This window comes from Passer montanus, unplaced genomic scaffold (genome assembly GCF_014805655.1).
Source record: "Passer montanus isolate IOZ18808 unplaced genomic scaffold, ASM1480565v1 scaffold17, whole genome shotgun sequence".
In the NCBI taxonomy this organism is placed as follows: domain Eukaryota; kingdom Metazoa; phylum Chordata; class Aves; order Passeriformes; family Passeridae; genus Passer; species Passer montanus.
In genome coordinates, this window is record NW_024364270.1 from 6,636,399 (window position 1) to 6,660,659 (window position 24,261).

Below are 24,261 nucleotides of genomic sequence, written 5' to 3' on the forward strand. Positions count from 1 at the left end.
GTTTCCACAGTGCCTGCAGTATGATAACAATAAAAAGACATAAAATGCTTCCTTCAAGAAGTCACAACCTAAGTAAGTGACTTAGGTAAATCACAGGTAAGCAGGTAAAGGGGTGAAATGAAGAAAAAACCTGCAAAAAGACTGATAAATGATGTTTAAAATATATATTGGCATCATCTGGGTTTAGCTCTTTTGCCATATTTTTTGTGGCTTCAAGTGTAGAAAATAATTGTATCTCTAATTTTGGAAGAAGACCTTCATGGAAGGGAAGACAAGAGCCTGACAGACAGTACAGAGGGGAGCGTTAACATGAGAATAACCACAGCAAGAAGGACATAATTGGTTTCACTGCGCTTCTGTAGTCATGTCAGTGGAACAGTGTACATATGTGCATCCTTGCAGAACTGATGCTAAGCTATAAAAGAGAGATTGTTATTTACTTACACCTCAGTACTATGTATCTGCCGTCAACCAGCTGAATCCCTGTCTTCCTAATTGCCTTCTTATGTTGGAGTGGATGATAAATATTTTTCCCTTCTAAGATATCAAGCAAAAAGAAGCATCTTAGTCAGTTGTTTACCACAGTGAGAAGGGTAGAAGATGCTTTATTCAGCATAGATGCTGGCCTCTTCCCTCCTCTCCAAATTTGGAGCTCACTCCCAGAACTTCAGTCTCATTCCACTCTGAGACCCACATTTCATTTCACTTGATGCATCAGCCAGTCCTTAGGGCAGGCCAGGAGACTGCCTAATCTTGTGACTGGGGGAAGTTACAGAGCAAAGGTGCACTGGAGAGCTGCAGACCTCTTCATGGTGGTGCCTGTGAATCCCTTGTTTCTGAGAGCAAAGGCCACCTGCAGCACAAATTGGTTGTGCCTCTCCCACTCTACTTTGCTTTCACAATTTTTGACTCTTTCACATTCTGTTTGGCTTTTTTCCTTCCCCATAAACTCTTGCTTATATTTTCCATTCTTAATCCAACACATTTATGTCTGTGGAAAGGAATGCATTGGTTTGTATGCCTGGACAGACTCCCCCAGAGCTGCGCTTCAGCACCCAATTCAGATCAAGCCTGACTACATCAGTGAGCAAGGCTTAAATGCTACAAAGGTTAGAAGAGACTCTGGTGACCTCTTGTACAACACAAACCATGGACTCTTACCTGGTAATATTTTACACCAATCACCATTTTTGCTTGAACTACAGACTTTTTGGAACTCAAGAGTTTTCAAAATCTCTGCCCCTTTTGGTAGGTTTTCTGAAATTTCAAACAGTATTTGCCTTTCTACAAAATTACTCACAAACAAATCTAATTATCCATCTAAGATGACAATTAAACAGATGATGACATCAAAAAAAAAGAAAACGTCAAAAGCAACTGAAAGTGTGTATATTAGCAGCAAGAGGGTATGCAGCTGACCCAGCTGCATTTCCTCTTTCATAATTCCTCTTTTGCAATGACTTTTTACATCTGAAATCTTACTCAAACTCAAAACCAAAGCAGTGGAGCCATTCAGCCATAAATCTGTGGTAGCTCAATGAAAGCGGAAAATATCTAGTGACAGTGTGTTAAGTTTTGTATCTCTTGAATATCTGATAGAATTTCTGGTTTTGCGCCTGTGTTCTGCTTCTTAAAAAATCATCTCATGTGATAAGCATGCTTGGGAAAGCACATTTACATCTTTAAGAGCATGTTTTATACAGAACTATATATATACAGAGCTATAGCCCCTTGCTGAGATACTGTACCAAACACTGTCATATACCATAGTCTAGAAGACAGTAGTTCCATTCAGTAGTTGGAAGCAGGCTGATTTTCTCTGCTATCAATCTTGTTGACTCAAAAAATATTAACATGGTGTTAATAGCTACTTTTACCTTTGGTAGTTAATTTAAAAATTGGGGAAGAGACTATTCTGTATGACTAAAAAGAATTTGGTAACTGTATAAATAGCAGTGCTTGTGAGGGACAGACCCCCACAAAAGCACTGGCTGTGGGGGAATGGCATGGATGCGATATATACACCCCACAACTTCAAGTCTACAATAAACTTAGTTTTTTCTTAAACAAGATTGTTTGAGAAAATGAATCACAAAAGCCCATTTTCTTACAAGACTATGATAGGTGTTTAACTAATCCCAGCAGAAGCAGAATTGGGCAATGTTACACTCAAACTCCGTGTATATTCATTCTGCCCCTGAGTGCAAGCTGACGAAAGTTCTTTCATCAATGTCAACAGGACAAGTCAATAGGTACCTGTGAGTACAGAGAGGCTGAAATGGCTGAAAAGTTCCTTTGAGAGGAAGGCACGTGATAGATTATTGTTCTTACTGGAAACACCAACATGTCTGTATTATGTAAGTTGTTGCTTGCAGCTACTGAATTTCGACAACTGAATTTGAAAAAGCTGCTTTGTGACAACTAGTCTGTATTAATGAGTTATTTATATCAGACAGAATGTGGTCATTCAAGGTTGCTGGCATTCTGAATATTTTTACATGATAAGCTCTCATTAGCCTTTGAGCAGTTACATGTTTGTATTGGAAAAACCACTGGTGTCTATTGTCAAAACCAAACTTTGCATAATTTTCACAATCATTGCAGCAATCCCTTTCCATGACATAACATAGCATGGATGTTGCCACATGATGCCATAGGGATGTTAACCATTAAAAAGCACAAAAATGTAAATGAAATTCAGCCTTGTTTAACAACTTGAGGAAATGAGACAGTTTTAATTTCAGACCATGTGTAAGAAATATTATGAATGTTTGCTTCAGCATTTTCACTGAGGATATTTTATATAAATGTTTCCTTCTTTAGGGGATGGGAGTTATGGAGGAAACTAGGTCAGTTCTACCAAAGTGAAAAAACTGATCTGAATACTGATGCATTATTAAGCTGTCCTTAGGCAGTAGGAAAAAACCAGTATGGGCCTGAGACATTGTTAAAAATAAATTAAAGATAATCGCTGCAAAGGTATAATATTTTAATTTAGGGAGAAATACTTAACGAGTAATACTTAATGAGCTCAAGTTAAAGTGGAATTTTTTCTTTTTTTTTTTTGTGTGTGGAAAATGGTGGTGTGCACTCTGCTCTGACAGTATCTGTGGTGGTGTCAGAAAGCTGACCCAAGTTTTGGTCCCTGAGCTCTTGCCATATGATGCTGTGTCTGTCCAAGAAACAACCCAACAGGGGTTACAGGCTGGGGCCAGAATCTCTTTCCTCCCTTATGTGTGAGCAGAAGTATGTAGCAGATGTATCCGAAAACGCACGCTGTCACATCCTCTGCACATATTGGGTGAGTGAATTGAAACATGCCTGGTGTTACTGTTAGGATACACAAGACTTCTGTGTGCCCCTCTTCCCTCCAATGTCAATTCTGTTTGGAGTCATTGCTGACACTCTGAAGTCAGTAGGAAGTTGCTTAATACCCTTTTAGGAATAAGGAAAAATAGACTTTTATTTGCAAGTAAAAACTACTTATATGAGGAACAAGAAAAATACAATTGGATCATTTGGTTTATTTCCTATCTCTTGCACACTGTTCTGTATTCTGCTCTAAGTCAATGGGAACTACGATCTGGCATCTTTAAAATAGTGTTACAGGTGTTGCAGAAACTGTATCCTTTGCAATCAGTAAACCTTAGCAAAATACAGTCCTAAAAGTCTCTTCTGCTGTTTCTACGGCAATATACTGGCATAAAAAGAAATACCAACATGTGTGATTAGTTAATTCCCGTAAGACCACTTGGAACTCACAGTCTACAATTTACCACTCTCTTAGACCTCGCTGCCAGTTACTTTTGAGTTCAAAAATACACCATGCATTAATAAACACTAATACTCTTGACTTCATCAGTAAATCTGTATATGCTGTTGAGGCTTACATATGCAACAGCTATATTCCAAACTTTAACAGATTTGTCAAAACCTTGCCAAAATGAGCACCTGGATGAAACATGACATCATCATGCAGGCTCATCTCAAATGTTCCTATCAAGCTGAGAAGGCAGGGGGAAGGAAGGAAACTATTGATGCTTCTTGTTTTAAAGGACAATAAAAATATACATAGAGTTTTAAAAGAGTTTTACAATTTCTTTTCTTAAAAAAATGGAGATTGAGCAGCATTTCTCAAGAGTCTTATCAGTGGCATCAGTTAAGTGGCAGCAGAGGGATACTGAGGCTCCACCAAGGCAAAAAAATGGTGCAGTGGCTTCCAACAATCTTTCACTTATTAATATTACTCGGTAGTTAACCTCGCTGCTGATTCCTCTCAAGAGGAAGAAGCAGGCTTGAGATGAACTGCAACAGAGGCTATTCTGTTTATTCTGAAGAGTTTTATGCAATCAAATAGGATACTGCAACAATAAACTAAAATGATAATGTGAGCAAACAAAATAGATGCTGAGATACACCACACATGTTCCACTGGAGTCACCTTCCATAGCACACGCAGCTGCAGCTGTGTGCGAAAAAGAGAAGATCCCCTGAGCACCACTCAGTTTTGGTAAATATGATACAGCCACCCAGATAAACTGTACAAGACATGTGAGTTTGTAGGACTCTTGAAGCACTACAGTATTTATTTATCTTGTAAAAGGCACAGTTACACAAGCAGAACGTAAGTATAATTAGATATACAGCCACCAGCCAACTCTAAAAAATTATCTTTAATCAAAACCAGTAGGAGAAGGCATCCGTTAAAGAACCATGATACAGTCTGGCCCCAAATTCTAGAGTACTCTATGTGAGAAATCTAAGTATTTAGCTCTAGGCAGCTAAAAAACCAGGTGACAACAGCAGCTGTTTTAAATCTCCTGCAGTGAAGTCATGAAAGTGGTAGGAACTTAGTAATTGCACAGAGACTAAATAATGCCTTCTCTCAGACAATGCCTGGGCAGCTTGGTAAATTCATATAATTGCCATTAATGAAGGCCATCTGCTGAGTTACAAGGTAATAATTTCCAGAAGTTCTCATTCATGCCAGCCAGGGCTTGTGAGCAACAGAGTAATGTTTCAATCAGTTATGGTAAAGTAGCAAATGAAACTTTGTTGTTTTTCAAAATGTGAGTAATTTCTGACTACATTGACCCTAAAAAATAGCATATATTTTAACACAGTAGGGTAATTAAAAAAAGAAAAAAGTTCTGCTAACTTATGTGTTTCTGCTGAACTTCCTCAATGCCTAATCCAGCATGGTGGCAAGACAAAGAGCAGACAGCTCATCTTTAGAAATCAGTTTTTTTTATTATCTAATAAACATACATTAAAAATCCTTTTCAACTCATCATTATGAGTACAGTACCTGCAACCAGGAGGCAGAAGGCAAAAGTCTGTAAAACACGAATATATTACTACTGTGCCACACCATCATATTTGAGTCAAGCTAAGTAATGCCCTTCCCTCTCAGTGATAGAGGTACTAATTTAAATTTTATGTGGCTTTTCATTGCTGGGACACTGGAAATGAAAAAGAGATGGAAAGGTACAGTAGAAAATTATTGCAAATGCCACACAGACCCAGAATTCAGGTGAACTGAACTGGTTTGGCTGACATTATAATCTACTCCAATATCTAAAAAAAAAGATAAAATAACAAAACTTTACAATTAACATCCAGGAATAGAAATTTTATTGAAAAGTTGCAAATAAATCAATGCATAAGCATGCAAAATTCTGAATTAAATTGGTGATTTTGCACAATTCTGTATTTGCTACAGCATGAGTCCTACTACTAAACAAATGGTGCAGTGATTCTGAATAAGCTATCAGGAACATTAGAACAAGTTATAACAAAGTATCAGATTAGCCTAAGGAGAACTCTGCTTCCCAGCCAGTCTAATGAGGCATCATGCTAATACAACCACACTGTTTTTGTGACCTGAGGTAGAACACTGAGCTGATAAATCTCAGTCACTTTACTCCTATGTGTTGTCCTATTGCCCTTTTGTTTACTAATTGCCTTATTAGTAAGTCCAGCATATCACTTGTGCTCAATCTGACCAACAATTTGGTTTGCACGGGCAAATGCGACAGCAGGGGATCTTTAGACGCCAGGCTTCCTACTGAGCTTTAATCACAGTTCTGTGCTGTGAATTATAGCAGGATGTCTTCTCAATACATTTTTTTTTCAAGCTTGCATCTTGTAATTTAAAAACTTCAAACACTGGGCTTGCCCTGTGGAGATGACAGACTGACCAGAATTGTATTTCTACTCCTGTAACAAATATGCAGCTTCCAGCAAAAACAAAGCATTAAGACAGGGCAGAATTGGAACTTGGGGACTTACCTTGGTGCCAACTGAGAGAATTTGGCCTGCTGCACCTCTATTTTTATAAGGACTCATGAGGCAGAAAACAATGACATTCTGCTTTCAGAGACTAGGTCTGGGATGTGTAATAACAGCATTATATTGCAAACTGAACAAATTTTAAGACTATTGAAACAACAGAAACAGGTATTTAAATGACTCCTACATTAAAATCTTAAATTAATAATTGAATAAAAGAATAAATGAGGATTTTTGCCTGAGTCCAGCCAACACCCAGATTGTTATATTCAGTACAGCCCTGTAAAAATGGAGTACACCACCACACTAGGACATGTGAAGTGAATGAACATCTAAGAGTTCCAGCCAGCCTTCTGCTCTCACACATGGCATCACAGTATAGGGATAAGCACAGTACTACCAGATTCAGTTCTCACCACCCAGTGGCCTTCTTCTGGTCCCTTAATATTTGCAAAGCCATACATCAGGGTTAATAATGGAAAGTGTGGGTGGGCAACTCGAGGAAATGACCAGATAAAAAAAATTGCACATCAGCAGCACTGGGATTCTGGACGTTCAGATCACTAAGGCATGGCAATGAAACTAGTAATTAAAGGAAATAATTCCATTAGGCTTATTACTATCCTACCTAATATATAATGACACTATGATTTTAATACTATACAACATGAGCAAGAATATCTCTAAAGTAACTAGGAAGCATGATGAGTGCTTGAAAAATATGGGTCAGTGTTCTGCCATTGCCATTTTTACGCCTGTAAGTCAACAGGGGTCTTTAAATGTCCAGGATGCTCTGTTTATATTTTATAGCAAACTTAAAAAAGTTTTAAAGTACTGAGGTAGGAACTGAACTATTTTCAAAGACAACGTGCTTTCCCAATGACTAATTTCGTACAAGATGGACAAGATTAGAGTACTTTGTGTTGACTGCTCCCCCTTTGTCAGTGACTGAATCCTACAGCATTGCTTTTCTGTGATGACGTGATATTTTGGTGAGAGTCGTAACAATATAAAATAATGGTTACTTTTGTGTGTCTGGTTGCCAGACCACATTTTTATCTGATTTATTTTGGCATTGATTCACCATAGGTATTTCCTAGTCAGATCTTATTTCAAACAACATCCACACAGAAAAACTTTAGATTTAACCTTGAATTAAAAAAATGAGTAGCAAAGGCAAGCTGGGACAAAAAACTAAATACACCTGAATATGACATCTTTAACACACAGAAATGGAAGTAGGGAATCAACCTGAAAGAAAACTTTGCTCACCAGGAGATGCAAGTGTTTATTAAACTGTACTGTTATTCTCCTGGTTCTTGACCACCAATTATCAGATGTTAGCAGTAAATGAAATTCACATAAGCTGCTAAGGCATGTCTCATTTTCTTGTTGATGATCAATGGTGTTTTGCTCAGCTTTTTATTTTATCATCTGTGCCCACAGGTCTTTAGGATTTCTTGCCACACCAGAAATTTACCTTATCTTACAGTTCTTACAACTTCCTTTTGCTGACTTATAACAATTAAAGCAACTTTATCAATTAGGTTGTCTAGTTTTATGTTGCATATGAATGTAACTTCTCAGTAGCTCAATTATGCATTCACCTTCAAAGCACTTCATTTATTCCAATAATCCCTTGGAAATCAGAAGACTATAACATAGCAACAGCTTTAAATAAACAGCAAAAACATTTAGAAGGGTAAAGAACTTAATGGTATAATGGAAAAGATTTGTGCAAGTTTTATCAGATGACAAAGCTATAGAAGCCTAATTAATCTTCATGTAGCTAGGGAGCTTTTAAAAGAAGTAATTTTAAAACAAAATTAATTTTTTTCCAAACTGACTTGGTGTGATCAGACTTTGGTTAACTTGTTTTCTGGTCTAGGGGTATTCAGGTGAAAAGGAAATACTGAGGCCATTATACACTTCAATTATTTCCATTATTTTCAGAGCTAATCCATATTCCTGCCTAGTGCCAGACAGAATATTTCAGTTGGTGGCACTTATATTTAGCTAAGTGAGAACCATTAATCACCATTTCCTAACATAGCATCCTTGAAAAATGCTAAAGTACTTCTATTTAAATTTCATTGACTCAGTCACTTTTTAAAAAAATTATTTCTATGGAATATTAGTGTAGGGATTTGAAATTTGATTTACTAAATAAATTCCCATAAATACAATTAATTACAGCCATTTGATAGATTCCTACACATTAGATTGGAATGTACACCATCTAATAACATATCTCATACTTTTAAAGGCTAATGGGTCATGAAAGTAACCTCCTGCTTCTGTAGTTACAGAATTCCTACTTGTAGAATGGACAAGACACATTTAGTTAGTCTAGTGCATATTGCATTTCATCTTTGATCCTTTCACCTACCCTCAGCCCAATGCTGAGTTTCTCTGGGACTTATTTCAACAACCAAACACACTGGACAGTTAAGTTTCCATAATTTCTTGGACTGGAAAATGACAATTTTTATTTTACAAAGTTCCTCCATTATGGTGTTTATAGGACTATAAAAGTCAGCCTTAATCTCTTTTACTAGATTTTCTGATGAAAGAAAATAAGGCTCAGATCTTGCATTACAGAATGAACACAGCACACTGCAGATCTGAATATCTGCATATATATAAAAAGCAGACTCTTTCAGAATTTGCATACTAACACAAAGACTATCTCCTCATCCCATTTTGATTACTCCTACCTACAACTCACACCCGGTCTGCTTCACTCCCACTTTTCTCATTATTTCCAACTGGCTGCCGTGCATTCTTCTGTAATGTCAACAACTTTTCTCCTCTAGTCTGTGTAGGTGCTAATAAAGAAAATTAAAATCTAGTCACCACACTCTCACATTTTGCACTAAGGTAAGAAAAGATAAACAATGGGAAAGAGCATTTGTAGAGAAATTCCTGTCTAGCCTTAGCTATCTCAAACTCAAACACACAGAAAAATCTGTGCCATTCAATAAATTCCCATGTACATGAAGGACATACAAGAAGGGCATCCCTGATTAATGACATGACACAGCTCAGATACCCTCCCAGTCCCTCTTGCAGTGCTTGGAGATGTATAACAATGTAATGTGACCAAAATATTGCATGCTTTTATGATTTTTTTTTATATGGAAGGAATTGTTTTCTAAGTTTGTCAACAGCTCTTCAATTGGTAGAAAAAAAGAAAGTTAAAGTCTAAATATCTGCCAAGGACTTAATGTAGCTGAAAAGAGCAGCCACACGTAGAACAACCTTAAGTACTCACAATGTACATATGTCAATCCTCCCACTCTCCCTAAATGAAAAGATTTATTATTGGGCCTTTTATATGTGAATTTTTTTTCTAAAGGACATGTATCAGAGAATGGTACAAATTTTTTGGGTGTAAAAATTTTGTTCTCTGCTAGTGATATGTTAGAAAGATAGGTAATATATAAACTTAATAAGAAATATATTTTTTTGTTTATGGAGTTGGCAGAACTGTTTATTCATCATCACTCAATTCCTGTGTAACAACTAGCTCCAGTCACGTGCAGGTTGTCTTTACACAATACTCTGCAAAGTCCTTTTCTGCCACTGAGGTGATTTTGTCAAGATCTACTTTCAGTTCATTGAACTGAGAAAGCATTTTCCTATGCCAACTTCCTTGTTCTTAAATTTTGCTTCTGCTAAAACTGTTTTCTTGAGACTAATATAAATTTGTTTAAGATTTCACTGACGATGCTGCAGAGACTCAAAGCTGCCTTTATCAACTGGAGTACCAGGCTCTCCTATCTAAAGAAAACCCCAAACAATCCCACAACTTTTCTATGTTCTGTAGTTACTTAAAGAAGCATTTAGTTTGCTAAAATGAAATTACTAGTCAGAATATCAGCTTTTGAGGGTACACAGTGCCATCAATTATTGTCAGGGAACACTGTTCCCTTTAAAAAAAAGTCTTGAAAACTGCAATTTAATTAGGTGGAAGCCTCTCTCTGATTCTCACACTGAAGAATATATTCCATAAAACAAAGAGTGTGTTCCATTTTGACTATTAAACTAATGTCTGCTAATCTCTTTTTTCCTTTCAGCCACTCAGCAGTCCACTCAATCAATCTGCTCCTGTTGCCTAGTTATCAGGAGCATTGAGGGAACATGAGATTCCCCACTGATTTCATCAATGGAGGATTAGTTCCAGGCAGTAGACAGACAAACTGAAACAGTTCTTACAGGTTTTCTACTAAAAAGATGCTGCCTTCATTGGAGCATTTAGAGCTGCTTCTGTTCGGCAGGCTAAGAGTCTCCTTGGTTTATTAGGTAAAATATCTGACACAATGTTGTACTAAACCATGTTTTCTTTCTAATAAACTTCCAACAGAAGTGTTTGTTGTTTAACTGCTTTAAAGATACTGCTTGTATGCATGCAGAACTGTGGTACATCTTCTCTAGCTTGACTCAAAGAAAACAATTACTATTCATAGGAAGGCCCTGACCACCGCTGGTAGTGGAATGATCACAGTTCTTAGCAGTATAACAAGGATTTCTGACATGAGGAGCAAAACCCACTGGGACCCAACCACTGACTTCCAAGGTAAGATTCCTGTCAGCTCAGTTAACTTCAGCATTGTCACTTTTGGCTGCCACTGCATTCTGATTTTATCAGCACCTCCCTATCACATGCCTGAGCTCAAAGGAGAGGCATTCAAGCTTGCACTGGCCCAAACTGGCACGACCCCATATCCCAGCACAGTGCTGTATAGGCTACCACAGACCCTCAAACAATGTGAGCAGAATACTAAAGTATTCTGAATAGTACACTAATTTAGTATACTAAATTAATCACCCTTTCTCCTCAGCAAGGCTGATTGCCTCAGCCCTGATGTCTTGCTGACGCAACTGTTCTGTGTCAGCTTCTCAGTAACCTCAATGTTCTGTACAGTAGCAGGCAGCTACAGACACATCTCACATCCATCATCCTTTATACAACATAGCACTGAAAGGCAAATACGCTTTTCTTTACTGAGGAATGTTAGTCTGAGAAATAACTATAAATCTCAAATTCATACCTCTCTGATAGCTGTACAAAACTCACTCTGCAACACCTTCTTTAGAGACTGTAGCTTGTGTACTGGTACTTCTCCAGATTCCTGCAGTTTCTCCAGTAACTCAATTGCTCTTGCAACATCTGAGTAGGGAAAACAAAAGGGATATGGGTCAGTATAAATATTGACTAATAAATTAATAAAAAGGGCATACTAACTATCATTTTAAATTTAAAATCAGCTTTACCTACACAAACTGTATTAGTCTTGTGTCATACCAGACTCTGCTAGGCAACAACACTGCTGTTGAGAGATCCAAATCCCAAGGTATGGACAAACCATGCACATACACATACAGCAGACAGAGAGAGGTTCAGTCTTAGCAGGAAACAATCTTTGGAACAAAGGTACAAGTTCAAAGTGGCTAGTCTGTATTAGAACTAAAATATTTCTTACTTTCTGCACAAGGGAAAATGGCACAGGAAAAACATAGGGCTTGCTTTCAGAAAATCTGAAAAGTGAAGCTGTGTCTTTATGTAAGCACCCTCCGGATGACAATGCCCAAGAAAAAATATTTGATCTTTTCCTCTTATAAATGTAAATATCAACTAATAAAGTTTTCTGGAGGCAGGTAAAGTCTGTTTTGGAAGAATGGGAAGTCTACCAGAGAAGAGTAAATGTAACATTCTTGTCTAGGTCACCAAAGACCTGATCTACTACACAAAACCCATATGACCCATAGAAATACATGGAGAAATACATGAAACAGTATTTTCGGTGGCCTGACTTCTCCTTAAGCAGCTCTGTATTGTCAAGGGAAAGATCAAAGTGTATCTGAAGTGCAGTCTAGAGGGCTTAAGCTATATTGAATGGTGAGTGGGATTCTGGTCCAGCTGAACAGCACCAGTACCTTCACTCAGATTTTTTCTCTTTAATACTAGTTCCTAATTTACACAGCTATTACCAAAATACAGACCAAGCCATAAGATGCCCAACAATCCTTTATGGCTGGGGACACAGAGGTATAAGAAATGGTGTTATAGAGAGTAGCCTAGTCAAGCAAGAAACATACTGTCCCACATTAGTAGTGAACTGAGAAAAACACATCCTGGTCAGTCTTCAGGGTGACAGAGCTTAAGCAGAGGGGATTTTCTCCTCTGCCACTCCATGGCTGTCTTCCAGCTTTTCCTTTAAGTTTGCCAGTAGAGCTGAACCTGGCAATGCTGCCATCTTGATTATGTGGCCATTGTCACATCTTGTGCCTTTTGCATAGCCACCAGAGCCACTACTGGCCAGTTACACCACTCTGCTAAACATAGGTCTGTATCCCAGTGAAGAAATGAATGCATACTATTTAATGACAAAATAGTATTTGAGTAATTTTAATTCTGTGTTTTAAGTGCAGAAAAAAACCAAAAACCAACCCACTTCTCACTTCAACCACACAACTCCAGAATTACTACAATGTCTAGAAGGAACCTTATATAATTCTCCTTTCTGATGACAAAGATCATACTGTTTGTGACTGGGAGATTATGCTAATTGAAACAGTTCTTACAATCCTTGGCTCATAACTGAGCTATACTGACCAGATGTCTGATGCAACAAAGACCTGAGAAATCTTCTGGAAATAGAAAAAATACATGACAGTGGATGAGATGCATTAGGAAAAAAAAAATAATAAAATTGTGTTTATAAGAAAAACTTTATTATCCACTGCATCAATTTCTCTTTTCCACGGGAAAAGTATAGATGACATCTCAAAAAATTTACAATTTAATTAAAAGAGGCAGTCAGCCAGTCAGCATGGTAGCTGCTGCCTTAGTAGATTAACAAACACCTAAACAATTCTCAAGCTTTTTTAGAGGCCTCTGCCAAAAAACAGTTCAAATCATGACAGGAAGCATGGAAGAAAGCACAGTATTTCTTTCAGGAGGATGATCACTTAGTGTGCTGTAGCTTGCATGGCAGAGCAGTCTTGGAGCTCATAAACTTTCAGATGAAACTAATCTGACCCTGCATTCAACAATGGCACCTAAGCTTTTGCTCCAAGCAGCGCTTCAGCTGCTATTGGGCACCCAGTCCATGTTACCAGATCACAGCTGTATCAAGCAAGATGCCTCTAAAACACTTCTTGAAGTAATGACCAGAAAGCTAAAAGGAGATCTGGGATAATAAGGCCATGGAAATCAAGAAAAAATTAGATTCTAGAGAGAAGAATATGACTGATAAGAGCTAATACATCAAAGAAGATGGCTTTAAGATTAAGTAGCAGTAAACAAATTTGTAGCAAGAACCATTTCAATGGAGTGCAAGAAATGACAAAACATTAAGTACCAGAGAATCACAGAATCATTTAGGTTGGAAACCTAGTATGAAGACCTAACAAAATTTTTGATGTTCTCAGTAATAACAACGTTCTTACAATGATTTTTAACAAAGCTATTGAATGATTTGCCTTGGAATTTTTCTTCATCTGCCACACAAGACTTGTAGCTAGTTAAGTACTAATCCACACTCCCCAGTTACTACTACTACTTGGTGTAAACCGATATATCAGACAGCACAAAGTAATTGTATGATTTATTCTGAAGAAGCTTCAACAGCTTACCATAATAGATCAGATAAAGCCTCCATAATTCATGTTATACATGATAGCTATTGACATAATCTAAATCAAACTGGGGTCTTATCCAGTCAAGTTCAGGTAAGTTTTGAACTGTCTTTGCCTCTCACCAGGTATAGCTGTAAAAGATAATGCCAGAGATGGCAGATTGGTTGCTATTTTGCAGTTGTTTAGAAGTGTCATCACCACACCTTGAAGTTCTGGGAAACAGGCCACATTTCTTCAGTCCTGAAATAAACTATATTAAATGAGAGATTTGTAATGATTGGAAGGAAACATAAAAAGCTTTAGGTACATTAATCAATCTAAGAGTTAAGTACAGGTCTAAACATTTCCCTAGGGCAGAGGTCAGACTCTAAAGGATAATTAATCACTTTTAAAGTGATGAGTGTTACAATACAAATGATAAATTAATCTTCTCATTGAATAGTCTAGCATGGGTGTTTACTAGGCAGCCTCATAGGCAAAACTGGGCACTAAGTTGTCATTTGCCAATACTAGATTACTTAACATTCTGACTCAGAAGTGACTGGAGGTAAATAGAAGCAGAATATCCCCAAAGCATTCTGATTTTTCACACCTCTAAATTCATCCAGCATGCTAAAACACGTGAATGCCGATGCCCGAGTTCTTGCTTTGATTTATTATTCACCTATCCATTAACAATAAGCAGTCTTCTTTAGCTTGTCAACAATAGGCGCATAGCTTGCTCAATTTGGCAATGACATGTGGGATATTGCTCACAGAAGAGAGAACAGTATAAAATTACAGAAAGAAAATGAGGGCCAAAGCTGTTGGTTGTCAGCTGATGCTCTGTCAAGAAAAAAATATAACACTTTACACAAAACAGATGACTTTGAGCCAGCTAAAAATGTAAAAATGTGAGTGTATAAAATGTGACCTCATGAAATAGGCTGTACTTCCTTCCATTAATAATGTTGAAGGGGAAACTTTAGGACAGGTTAAAAAGTGAAATTTAGCAGTGCACAAGAGCTTAACTGATGCACAGGCTTCTTCCTGATGGTTCTCTCAAGGTGAGCTCCAGCTAAAACTGGAATAAGTGCTTGCTCAAAGAAGTGATATGACTGGCAATGAGTAACACTTTAAAGTTACATTAAATAAAGCATATAGCAGAGAATCTGCCCCTGTTGAAGTCAATTAGAGAGCACTGTCATATGTCTGACAAATACTGCTAGGATAATTTTCTTGTCTCAATCAATCTTTTCTTATAAATCTAACTAATTTTGCTTTTAAATGCTATCACCAATGATTTGTTCTTAAATACCATTTTCTTACATAGTTGTGAAAAGGACAAATGGATGAAAAGAGTGTGTATGTACTCACATAGATATATGTCTAAAAAATATTGAATTATGTTAAAACTAGTTAAGTTCTAGATGAATGAAATATTCTTACTTCTTATGTGTGTGTGTTTCCTTTGTCCTCTTGAGCAAAGACACTTATTTTTGAAAAGGATTGTTTTGCGTACTCTCACACATTTTCCAAAATATGAACGCCATTATACTAACACGAAACTTGTGCTGATGTGGCTATTGTCATTTCCCCCATTCATATCTCACAAATTGGTAGGAATTGACTGATGATGCAGTAGAATTATTCCTTTGTATTCTATGACATATACATCTTAAAAGGAATATGCACTTACTTTCCTCCCTTACTAAATCCAACTCTCAGCACACTTTTAATTTTTTGTTTTCTCATACATAAGCACAATTCCTCTCTCTCCCATTCTGCTTAACATTCATTCCTCTTTTTTCTTCTCATCATCATGCTTGCCTACAGCCTTTCAGGAAATAATACTCTTTCAGTGTGGTGGGTCACGTTATCAGTGAAACACAGAGAAGGCAGGGGGCTGTGGGTGGATGGAATGTATTTTATCAAGTGCACTCATCAGAAGAAAAGCATGACTCTCAGAAAAAAAATCTTCATTTCAAGTGTTCTTTCTGTATTTTCATTTGAATGATATTCCACTTGCAATGCTAGCAGGACATAAGCAGAAGATTACTACACAAACCCTTGGTGAAACCACTAGAACCTGGAAGTAGCAGGATACCATACTGCAGTACAAGTGGAACACTGTATAGATCATGTGTATATATACCTTGATCTATCTATCTATCTATCTATCTATCTATCTATCTATCTATATATATATATCTACACATACACAGAGCTGAGTGCAATTGACAAAAAAGAGGTGATCTTAGTTATCTCTTTGTTCTCTTATACATGGTTTACACTTGCTGGCTTTTGTTCACTTGAACTGTAGACTGATGTTTTTTATTTGCTAGACATTTTAAATGCAAATGCTTTTTCTACTACAGCTTTTACAACCTGAAAGCAAATTATGAATCCATAGAACAAATCCTGGCCAGTCTGAAGTTGGTGCTCTTTTACATTACCACTAAAAATGAGTAGACCAGGCTTTAGCATTCCCTGAAAGTTGTCAAGGCTGAGGTTTTACTCTGGTAGATTTTGTTTCAGTTTATATTTGTTTCAGTTTAGTCAGGTTGAAACTTATTGAGAAAAATATAGCAAATTATCTTAGCATGCTAAATTGTGTCCCATTTAATACCTGAGTGACTGTTGGAAAAGAAGGTACGTGCATGACTTATACTGCAATGATCTACCAAGATAAATGTCTATCTAACCTTCCTTTTTTGTGCTAGTCTATGAGAGAATTGGTCTGCAATCTTTAAAATAAATATATTATCCTCTGACTTAAGAGAATAGTAGGCAGTTAAATAGTAGCTGCAACGCCATGTAATATCAGTTTGGGTCAAAACAGTAATCATACAGAAACACAGCATTTCTTTACTCTGGAAAGTACTCTAGAATTAAGTTGGGCTGTTCCCAAAGCCAAAATATGGTGACCACTTGGACTATCAAGGTATTAAAGAACATGTTTCTCATCTTCTTGAGGTTTTTCTATGCCTCATTCCTTTTAATTCTGGAGACTGTCACTGCATTAGTATGCTGGTTACTAGGAAAAGTAAATGTGCTGCATAAACGCCAGGCTTTGATTCCTCATCGAGGTAAAACATCACTGCAAATTGACAGCAAGGATACTCGGTAAGTCTGTAAAATATTCACTAGCTTCACCATGGCATTACAGAATAATAATCCTGGAAATTTGCAAGCTCTGTTCTGTTGTGCCTGAAGACCTTTAATCAGGCTGAAGGTGAAGAATCTGCATAACATAAAAGGTCCTTATAATTGTCAGTAGTTTTTCATTCCTCTAATACTTGCATTCAGGTTCTGTTATTCCTTCAGTCTCATGAGAATACATTCCAGAATTCTTAATGTTATTCTGTCTACTTTTTATCATAATTCCACAGGCCTACACAGGATGCTTTATTATATTTAGCAATCTTCTTCAAACACTATCAAATGACAGCAGGTAATCAATGGCTGGAAAATCAAAATTCAGTGGTGATTAGCAAAGTTCATTCATAATTCATAGCCAACAGCCCTAGAACATTGTATCAAAGTATTTATGTGACTTCATGGTTAAAGCACCAGCTTTGGAAAAATTTCAGTGTCTATCTCTGGAAAATGTTCTGTATTACTAGAGTTCTGCTATCAGCCACTGCTTTATACAACACAGCAAATCTTACACTTACGATACCAGACTGTCCACTATGCTTCCATTCACCTCTTTGGTGCCTTGCTATCAGCACAGTGCTCTCCTAAATTCAGAGGTCCTTCCATTAACTTAATATATTTCTGCAGTCTAACCTGCAGAGTTCAGAAATGTTGAGGGAAAGAGCAGCCTTTTTTCTCATTTAAATTGATATGTTTGTCTTGTTGCAAATTTCATGCTAATCAGTAAGTGTAAAGATGTACTTCACCATGGTAAATTACACCCAATGTACAGGGAGCAATGAGCTAAACTCTTAGAAAACAGCAATAATATTTAACACTTCATAGTATACATTTGTAAGGTATATTCAGATTAATAAGAATAAGCAAGATTAAACAAGAATAAATACTACCAGTGGTAGCAGTTATAGGTTTAGTGCATTGTTACTTTACAGCCCTGCAGTTAAACATTACTATGAATACATAAATAAAAATAACAAAAAACAATCATACAGAGCTCTCATGACTCATCTTCTGCTGAGGGTTTCAGTGCTGCACTTTTGACGTAGACATGGACAGCTCAGCGACTCACCCTCCACTGCTGTTACAGTCAATGAGGAAGAACAGACACTTTGAGGCTGCAATTCATCTGACCTACTTTACATGAAATGAATCATACTCTGGAGTGCCTTGTCCCTTTGTTGATTCTAAAGGAAGACTAGATGATTACCACAGATGCAAATGCCTGCATCCTACATATCAGATATCTACATCTGATGAACCCACTCTTACTGTCCACATTATAGAGAAAGACTCATGAAAATTTCTCTCCCTGTGGTCCAGGAGACATCATACCTCAGAAGAGTTACATTTGACAATAGAAGTGTCATTACAAGGCAGGCCAATGTAGTTTTGATTTAAAGCTTTTTAAAATGCCTTAACTGATTATTTTATGGGGTTTTTTTTCCTTCTTAATGAATGAGAAAAAGTCAGGAAGTCACGAGCTATAATTGAGTATATGTCTGTCTGTCTGTCTCATTTTGCCTGATGTGAGATGACTGCCCTCAAAAACATTAATGGTATATCCCCATGAGTTTCTACATACATTTCCCCAATGCCTGGGGCATTGGTGCCTCACTATCATCATGTCACCATATCATCAATGTCATAATTTTCTCTGGTTACTCATCAGACCTTGTTTTAGTCTGTATGTCTGAGCTGCGCTCAGATTCCATTTGGCTCTACCTTCTCAGGCATACCACGGCATCCAGGCTCTCTGCTTCAGTACATTTCTCAGACACAGAGCCTGTGATGCAACTGTTGCACAACCCAGGGCAGTGTTATGTACCACCAGTTTTTCCAGCAGCTTTGGCAGCAACATCTGAATAAGACAGGCTGGTCTGAGACATCTGAGATGTTTTACAAAACAACTTATAGGAAGGACACGGTTTATTTGCAGGGAAAGTAGTACCATCTGTGATCACAGACAGCTTCAGATCACAAACTGTCCTGAGACCCCTCCTGATCCAGCATCCTCAATACCATGAAAGCTGTTTAGTGCTATCTTCAGATACTTCAGTCACTTTGGCTGGTTTGGGCAAACACTGACATGCTGACATTTCAGGCAAACTGCTCCTGAATACTTTGCTTAGCTCATTCAAATACAACATTCAAAAGGTTCCCTTAAATGAAAAAATATGCTCTCTGTGTTCTCTGAACCTTAGAATGTCTACAACGTCTTAAGTAATCTTGCCCCACTTCTTACTCTACTGATTTTTGACTAGTGACTTCTGTTCGTGTCCTCAGCTAGGGATTTTCATAGCCTTAACCAAGCATGAAGGCCAACAGTGAGAACTGTATTTGCTTTACTTTGGTCAATCTTAGCATATTCATTACTGTACACAGATAGAACTAGTCCAACTTTTTCCTTGAAGCCTTCACATGATTAATGTAAGTCACAGGAGCATCTTTGTCAGCAATTTCAGATTTGATTTGCTTGTGCATGTGTGAGATTGACCTGTAGAGTACCTAGAACTATTAAGAGTTGAACAGTTACTTAGAGAAAGTGTCATGGTACTGTCACATTGCCAGTGCTGATTTTTAAAGAAATAATAATGAATCATAGAACAAGTAAAGCAAAAATTAACAGATAATTCAGGGTAATTTCAATAAGATGAGTTTCACTGCCTTAATTCATGGCCTGAAGTGCAATAATGCAATTAGAATTTTCAAAGATGAGCATTTAAAATGAACCTTAAAGCCTAATAATTATTAAACACTGATATAATTTTTCTTCTTCCAAATTATTAGCTTCATTGCAATTTCTAAAGCAATCAGGATGAGGAGGTGCATAAATATGAGTTTGAAAATTTTCACCAGAAGATTTTGCCATCTGTGAGGAAGATGAAATTACAGCTACAACAACCCTTTACATTTGACAACACCCACTGCTTTGTATAGAAGACATTGAACATAGCATCAGTGTAAAAACAAAATATCAAATTATCCTTTAAGAGAAAAAATCAAAACATAAAGCTGAACATGCAAAGAACAGAACAGCATTGAAAACGATGGCATTTTCTAATGCAGTACTTAGAACAAAATCCCGTGATTTTTTCCCCCTAAAATTAGCTGTGGAAAGAGAGAAAGGAAGGTAAGAGTACTTTTTTTAAAAGGTAAAATTTCTTCTCTTCGTATGTAGTTTTGACTTCATAATATTTCATCATACCTGCTCTTTGTGATCATAACTATTACAGTTAGTCACTTACTAATGAATAGAACAGTTGAGACATGATTTTGATCCTTTCTTTTTGTCTAGGTATAGTTGGCTACAAATATGTTACAAAAAGACAACAGTTTTTCTGAAGTTCATTTTGTATTCAAGTAAGTATACATTATTTATATAAGGAATATACAAGCATTTATTATTTAACACCTGTTTCTTGCAGGAAGCAGGGTATTCTGTAGTTTCCGACTTTGTGTTATTTAAATTCTCAATCCTTCTGTAAGCATTTATTTAAAAATTTGAGATAACAGGTGTTTAAAGCAGTTATTTACCTACACAGGACATATTAAATTATGTTCTGTCTGACTTCTTGAAACTGTGAAATAACAACAACAACAAAAAAATCCTTTGAAGGAAAGCTATAACTTGCTGAGAAAGTCAGCACGGTGGATACACCCGGCCTTAATTCATTAAGTTCCTACAAGCTGAACTATGTGAAAACAAGGAAACTGCCTGCTGCCTTTTGTAGCAATAAACATCAGGTAAAGTGATGCCTTGATAATTTCACCAGCCTCTCTTCTTTTGATCACATCATTTGATCTTGTAGGATCAGTTCTGCATTGGCAGACACCGCTCACAATACTGACACGAAGCTCCTTTAAACACTAAACAAAAGCACTCTGGACACTTGGCTGGAACAGCAAATGTAAACACTTTAGTGGTTCTGATCCCAGATTAGAAGAAAATAAAGGATTGATACGTTAACATAACCTGAGGACTTGAACACAATATTTACTTCTGTGTTTTAAACCTCAAGTATATAGAGGAAAAAAATTCAAATCAGTGAAAGAATAAAAAATTTTACTAAGCTAGAAGCAGAAAACAGAAATTATTACAATGAATAAGCTAGCCTGAACAAAGAAAAACAGAAGGAAAAAACAACACACTTTCCTCTTAGCTAAAATCCATTCTCTTGGTCCCCTGCCTAAGCAAAATCAGTATTTATACAAACTATGTGAGCATCACAAAACAAAACTATTGGCATATGGGCACCTCATGCCTTTCCCACATTGCTACTTCCAGTGTGTGTTTTTAGTCTGCATCACAGAGATTTCTGTTGGCAAGGAAGAAGACAGGAAGAGGGGAAAAACAGGACCCAACAGGTGTCTCACAAAGGGAGGTAGGGTTAACCTAGGGATGCTAATTCTCCTTCACAACAGGCTCTGTGTTTGAGCCAAAGCAGAACTCTCACTTTTTCCCTGCTCGTATGTCATTACTAGAGTCTCCCGCTGCCTCCCCTCAGTTCTTATCTCTCCAGCTAATCTTAGCCTCAAATCTCTTCATGTGATTACCAGAAAGATGAGAAAGATGGCTGTGGGCTACTGGCAAGTGTACATAGTGACAACACAAATTGTCACTTGAAGTCTAGAATCAGAATTTTATCTTCTATTTTTCTACATGGTATGAGAGTCTAATGGGACAACAGTGAAAATAAATAATTTGTGCAAAACAATGGATACAACACAATAATTATATACATGTCTAATCTTTATTTGTAGGTTTAGGTGATGAGAATAGAGTTAATATTCTGTCTTAAATTTTAGTGGATTTAACGATAATGCTTTTTGCAGATTGAATCTCTCTGGTACTTGGTTACATCGTAGTCATTTCTCAGGAAAGGAAAAAAAACACCTCTGTTCTTTCTAAGTGTGTAGGTCAAAACTGATAACAGCAAGAAGAAAATGATATAAATAAAATTCTTTGTTAATAAATCCCTGCAAAATGAGGCAGTACAGATTCACTGCTGGCAGGTTTCAACAACCGATCACTATTAGCTTTCAACTCTGAAACAAATATGATCTTCGAAGAAAGCTGTGACTGTTGAATTGCTGCAGCAATTTACGAACAAAACCTTGAAACAGAAAATCCATGTGAAACAGAGAGCTCACTGCCACCTTTGTAGTTCTGTTGCTTGCTGTCCTACACGTTGAATGATTCCAAGAATTGAAACACGAGTACTAGAACTCCTCTCAGGTTGCACCTTGATTTTCCAAGGTATCTACTTAAGATATGAGGGGCACATGCTTTCATGTAATTCTACAGTAGGATGCAAAAGGTGATATCTAGGAACTCCATAGCTATTACTATCACGTTACAAGACTGTCAGGCTACAGAGGAGATCAGACATACAACCACCTATTTTCCAATGACTGCTTCATAGATTTGAAAGCCACCACGCCCTCTCAAGTTTCTCTGGTCTGTCTCTGTATAACAATGAACAGCTACATTATCTTTTTCTACTGTGCTGATTCAGTAAGTACTGTTTCACAAAAACACAGCTGCCAAGTCTATTGAAAAGTGAAGTGATGATGATATATCCATTTCTCAGGGCTAGGATTGCTGCTGATGGCCACAGTTATCCACCTAATCTGTTTCAAGTACATTCCTCCCCAATGCTTAACTGATTGTAGAGAAATTGATTCCTTAAGGTCTAGGAGATTTACTTTTTCAGAAGACATGCTTGAAATAGAAAATTAAAGAGTTAGTGGATGTGAAGGATTAGTGATTAAACATGGGCTTTTATTGAAAACAACTAGTAAAATGTTTGGTTCAGGAGAAATAAATTAAGAGCCTATTTTCAGCAAAACTCTTTCTTCTACAATTATTCCTGTTTGAACAGAAACAAAATCAATGCTCTGATGCTCTGTGTATTCATGGATATTCCATTGTTACATCTTTTAAAAAATAAAGATCAATCATCCTCTGGTCTCTTCTTGATAAATGTTATTCTAATAAAGATTTTTTAATGTCTTTTTTCTAATCAAGATTTTTTAATCTCTTTTTTCTTATAATTATTAGTAAAGTAGCAGTAGGGTAACAACACATTATGAGAAGCTGTGTGCATTTCTTGGTAGCTTGGTAGCTTAGCTAAGCTGCATTTCAGAAATTTGAGGTTTATTTAACCAGTCCCTTTTGGACCCTGGTAAAACAAGTTCTCAAATATATACATACATCTCCCTCTTTCTTTAAGAGGGATCTCTAAGATCCAAGCTTGTGGTTTATACACTCAGGAAAACATTTTTATTACATGTAAATGTGTGTATATGTAAAAATTATCAATCAAATCTTCTCATCTGAATAGAGAATTAACAGTTGAACGTTTCTCATTCAGAGGCTGACTCTTCAGCAAATGTCATAAAAGAAGATTAAGCTGAGATTAAATGTGAAAATGCCTGGATTAGCACATACATATATAATTAATATTTTTATGATTTATTTTTATTTATGTAATTCATAGCACATTAGTAAATATTACTTTAAAAATGTTTAAAACACATAATGTAAAACAAATATTTTGTTTGTCTGCCTTACATGTGATGGAAGGCAGACTCACAAATTTAGAGTTATGTGCTTCAAAACACTGTTTGACTTAGCTTGGTCTTCTCTTAAATCCTTCCTTCTCACTATTTGCACTTCTAACAAGTAACCGGAATTAATAATTTTACTTAATTCATATTTCAAATTCTATTGCATTACATTCAAGAACAGTATTTTGTATCCAAATAACATGGGTCAGACAAAAACTTGTACTTATATATTTTGCACTTGCATGAGGGTCATCTATGTTAAGGAGAAATGGGGACGTACATGTCCTGAAACAGCAAACTCAAAGGACAAATAATCCTCTGCAAAAAGCGGATGACTTCACTTGTTACATTATTCAATAGCTTTCTTTCTGTTAACATCATCAGAGAAGTCCAACACAAGCAAGAGAATGGAATTAAGAAAATTGTTTATTTACAATTACATCAAAAGATTAATACATTTTTCTGAAGTTACAGAAGTGCCTCTCAGACATCAGTGTAAAATTGAAATATGTATGACACAGCACAGGGATGTTATCTAGAAAATAAATTCTCTTTTTCAACATTATCTGTAGAGAGTACAAAATAGTATTCCTCATGCCTTCTAATCACTAATACTCT

General features: G+C 36.7%; 1 protein-coding gene across 2 annotated transcripts in view; it reads right to left on the minus strand.

Moving 5' to 3' along the window:
- Positions 1–24,261, minus strand: part of LIN7A (lin-7 homolog A, crumbs cell polarity complex component) — a 47,570-nt gene that overhangs the window by 16,119 nt on the left and 7,190 nt on the right. For both annotated transcript variants that reach the window (XM_039704193.1, XM_039704194.1), the window contains exon 2: positions 11,346–11,464. In XM_039704193.1, the coding sequence (XP_039560127.1) occupies positions 11,346–11,464 (119 nt within the window). The remainder of the gene's footprint in view (positions 1–11,345; positions 11,465–24,261) is intronic.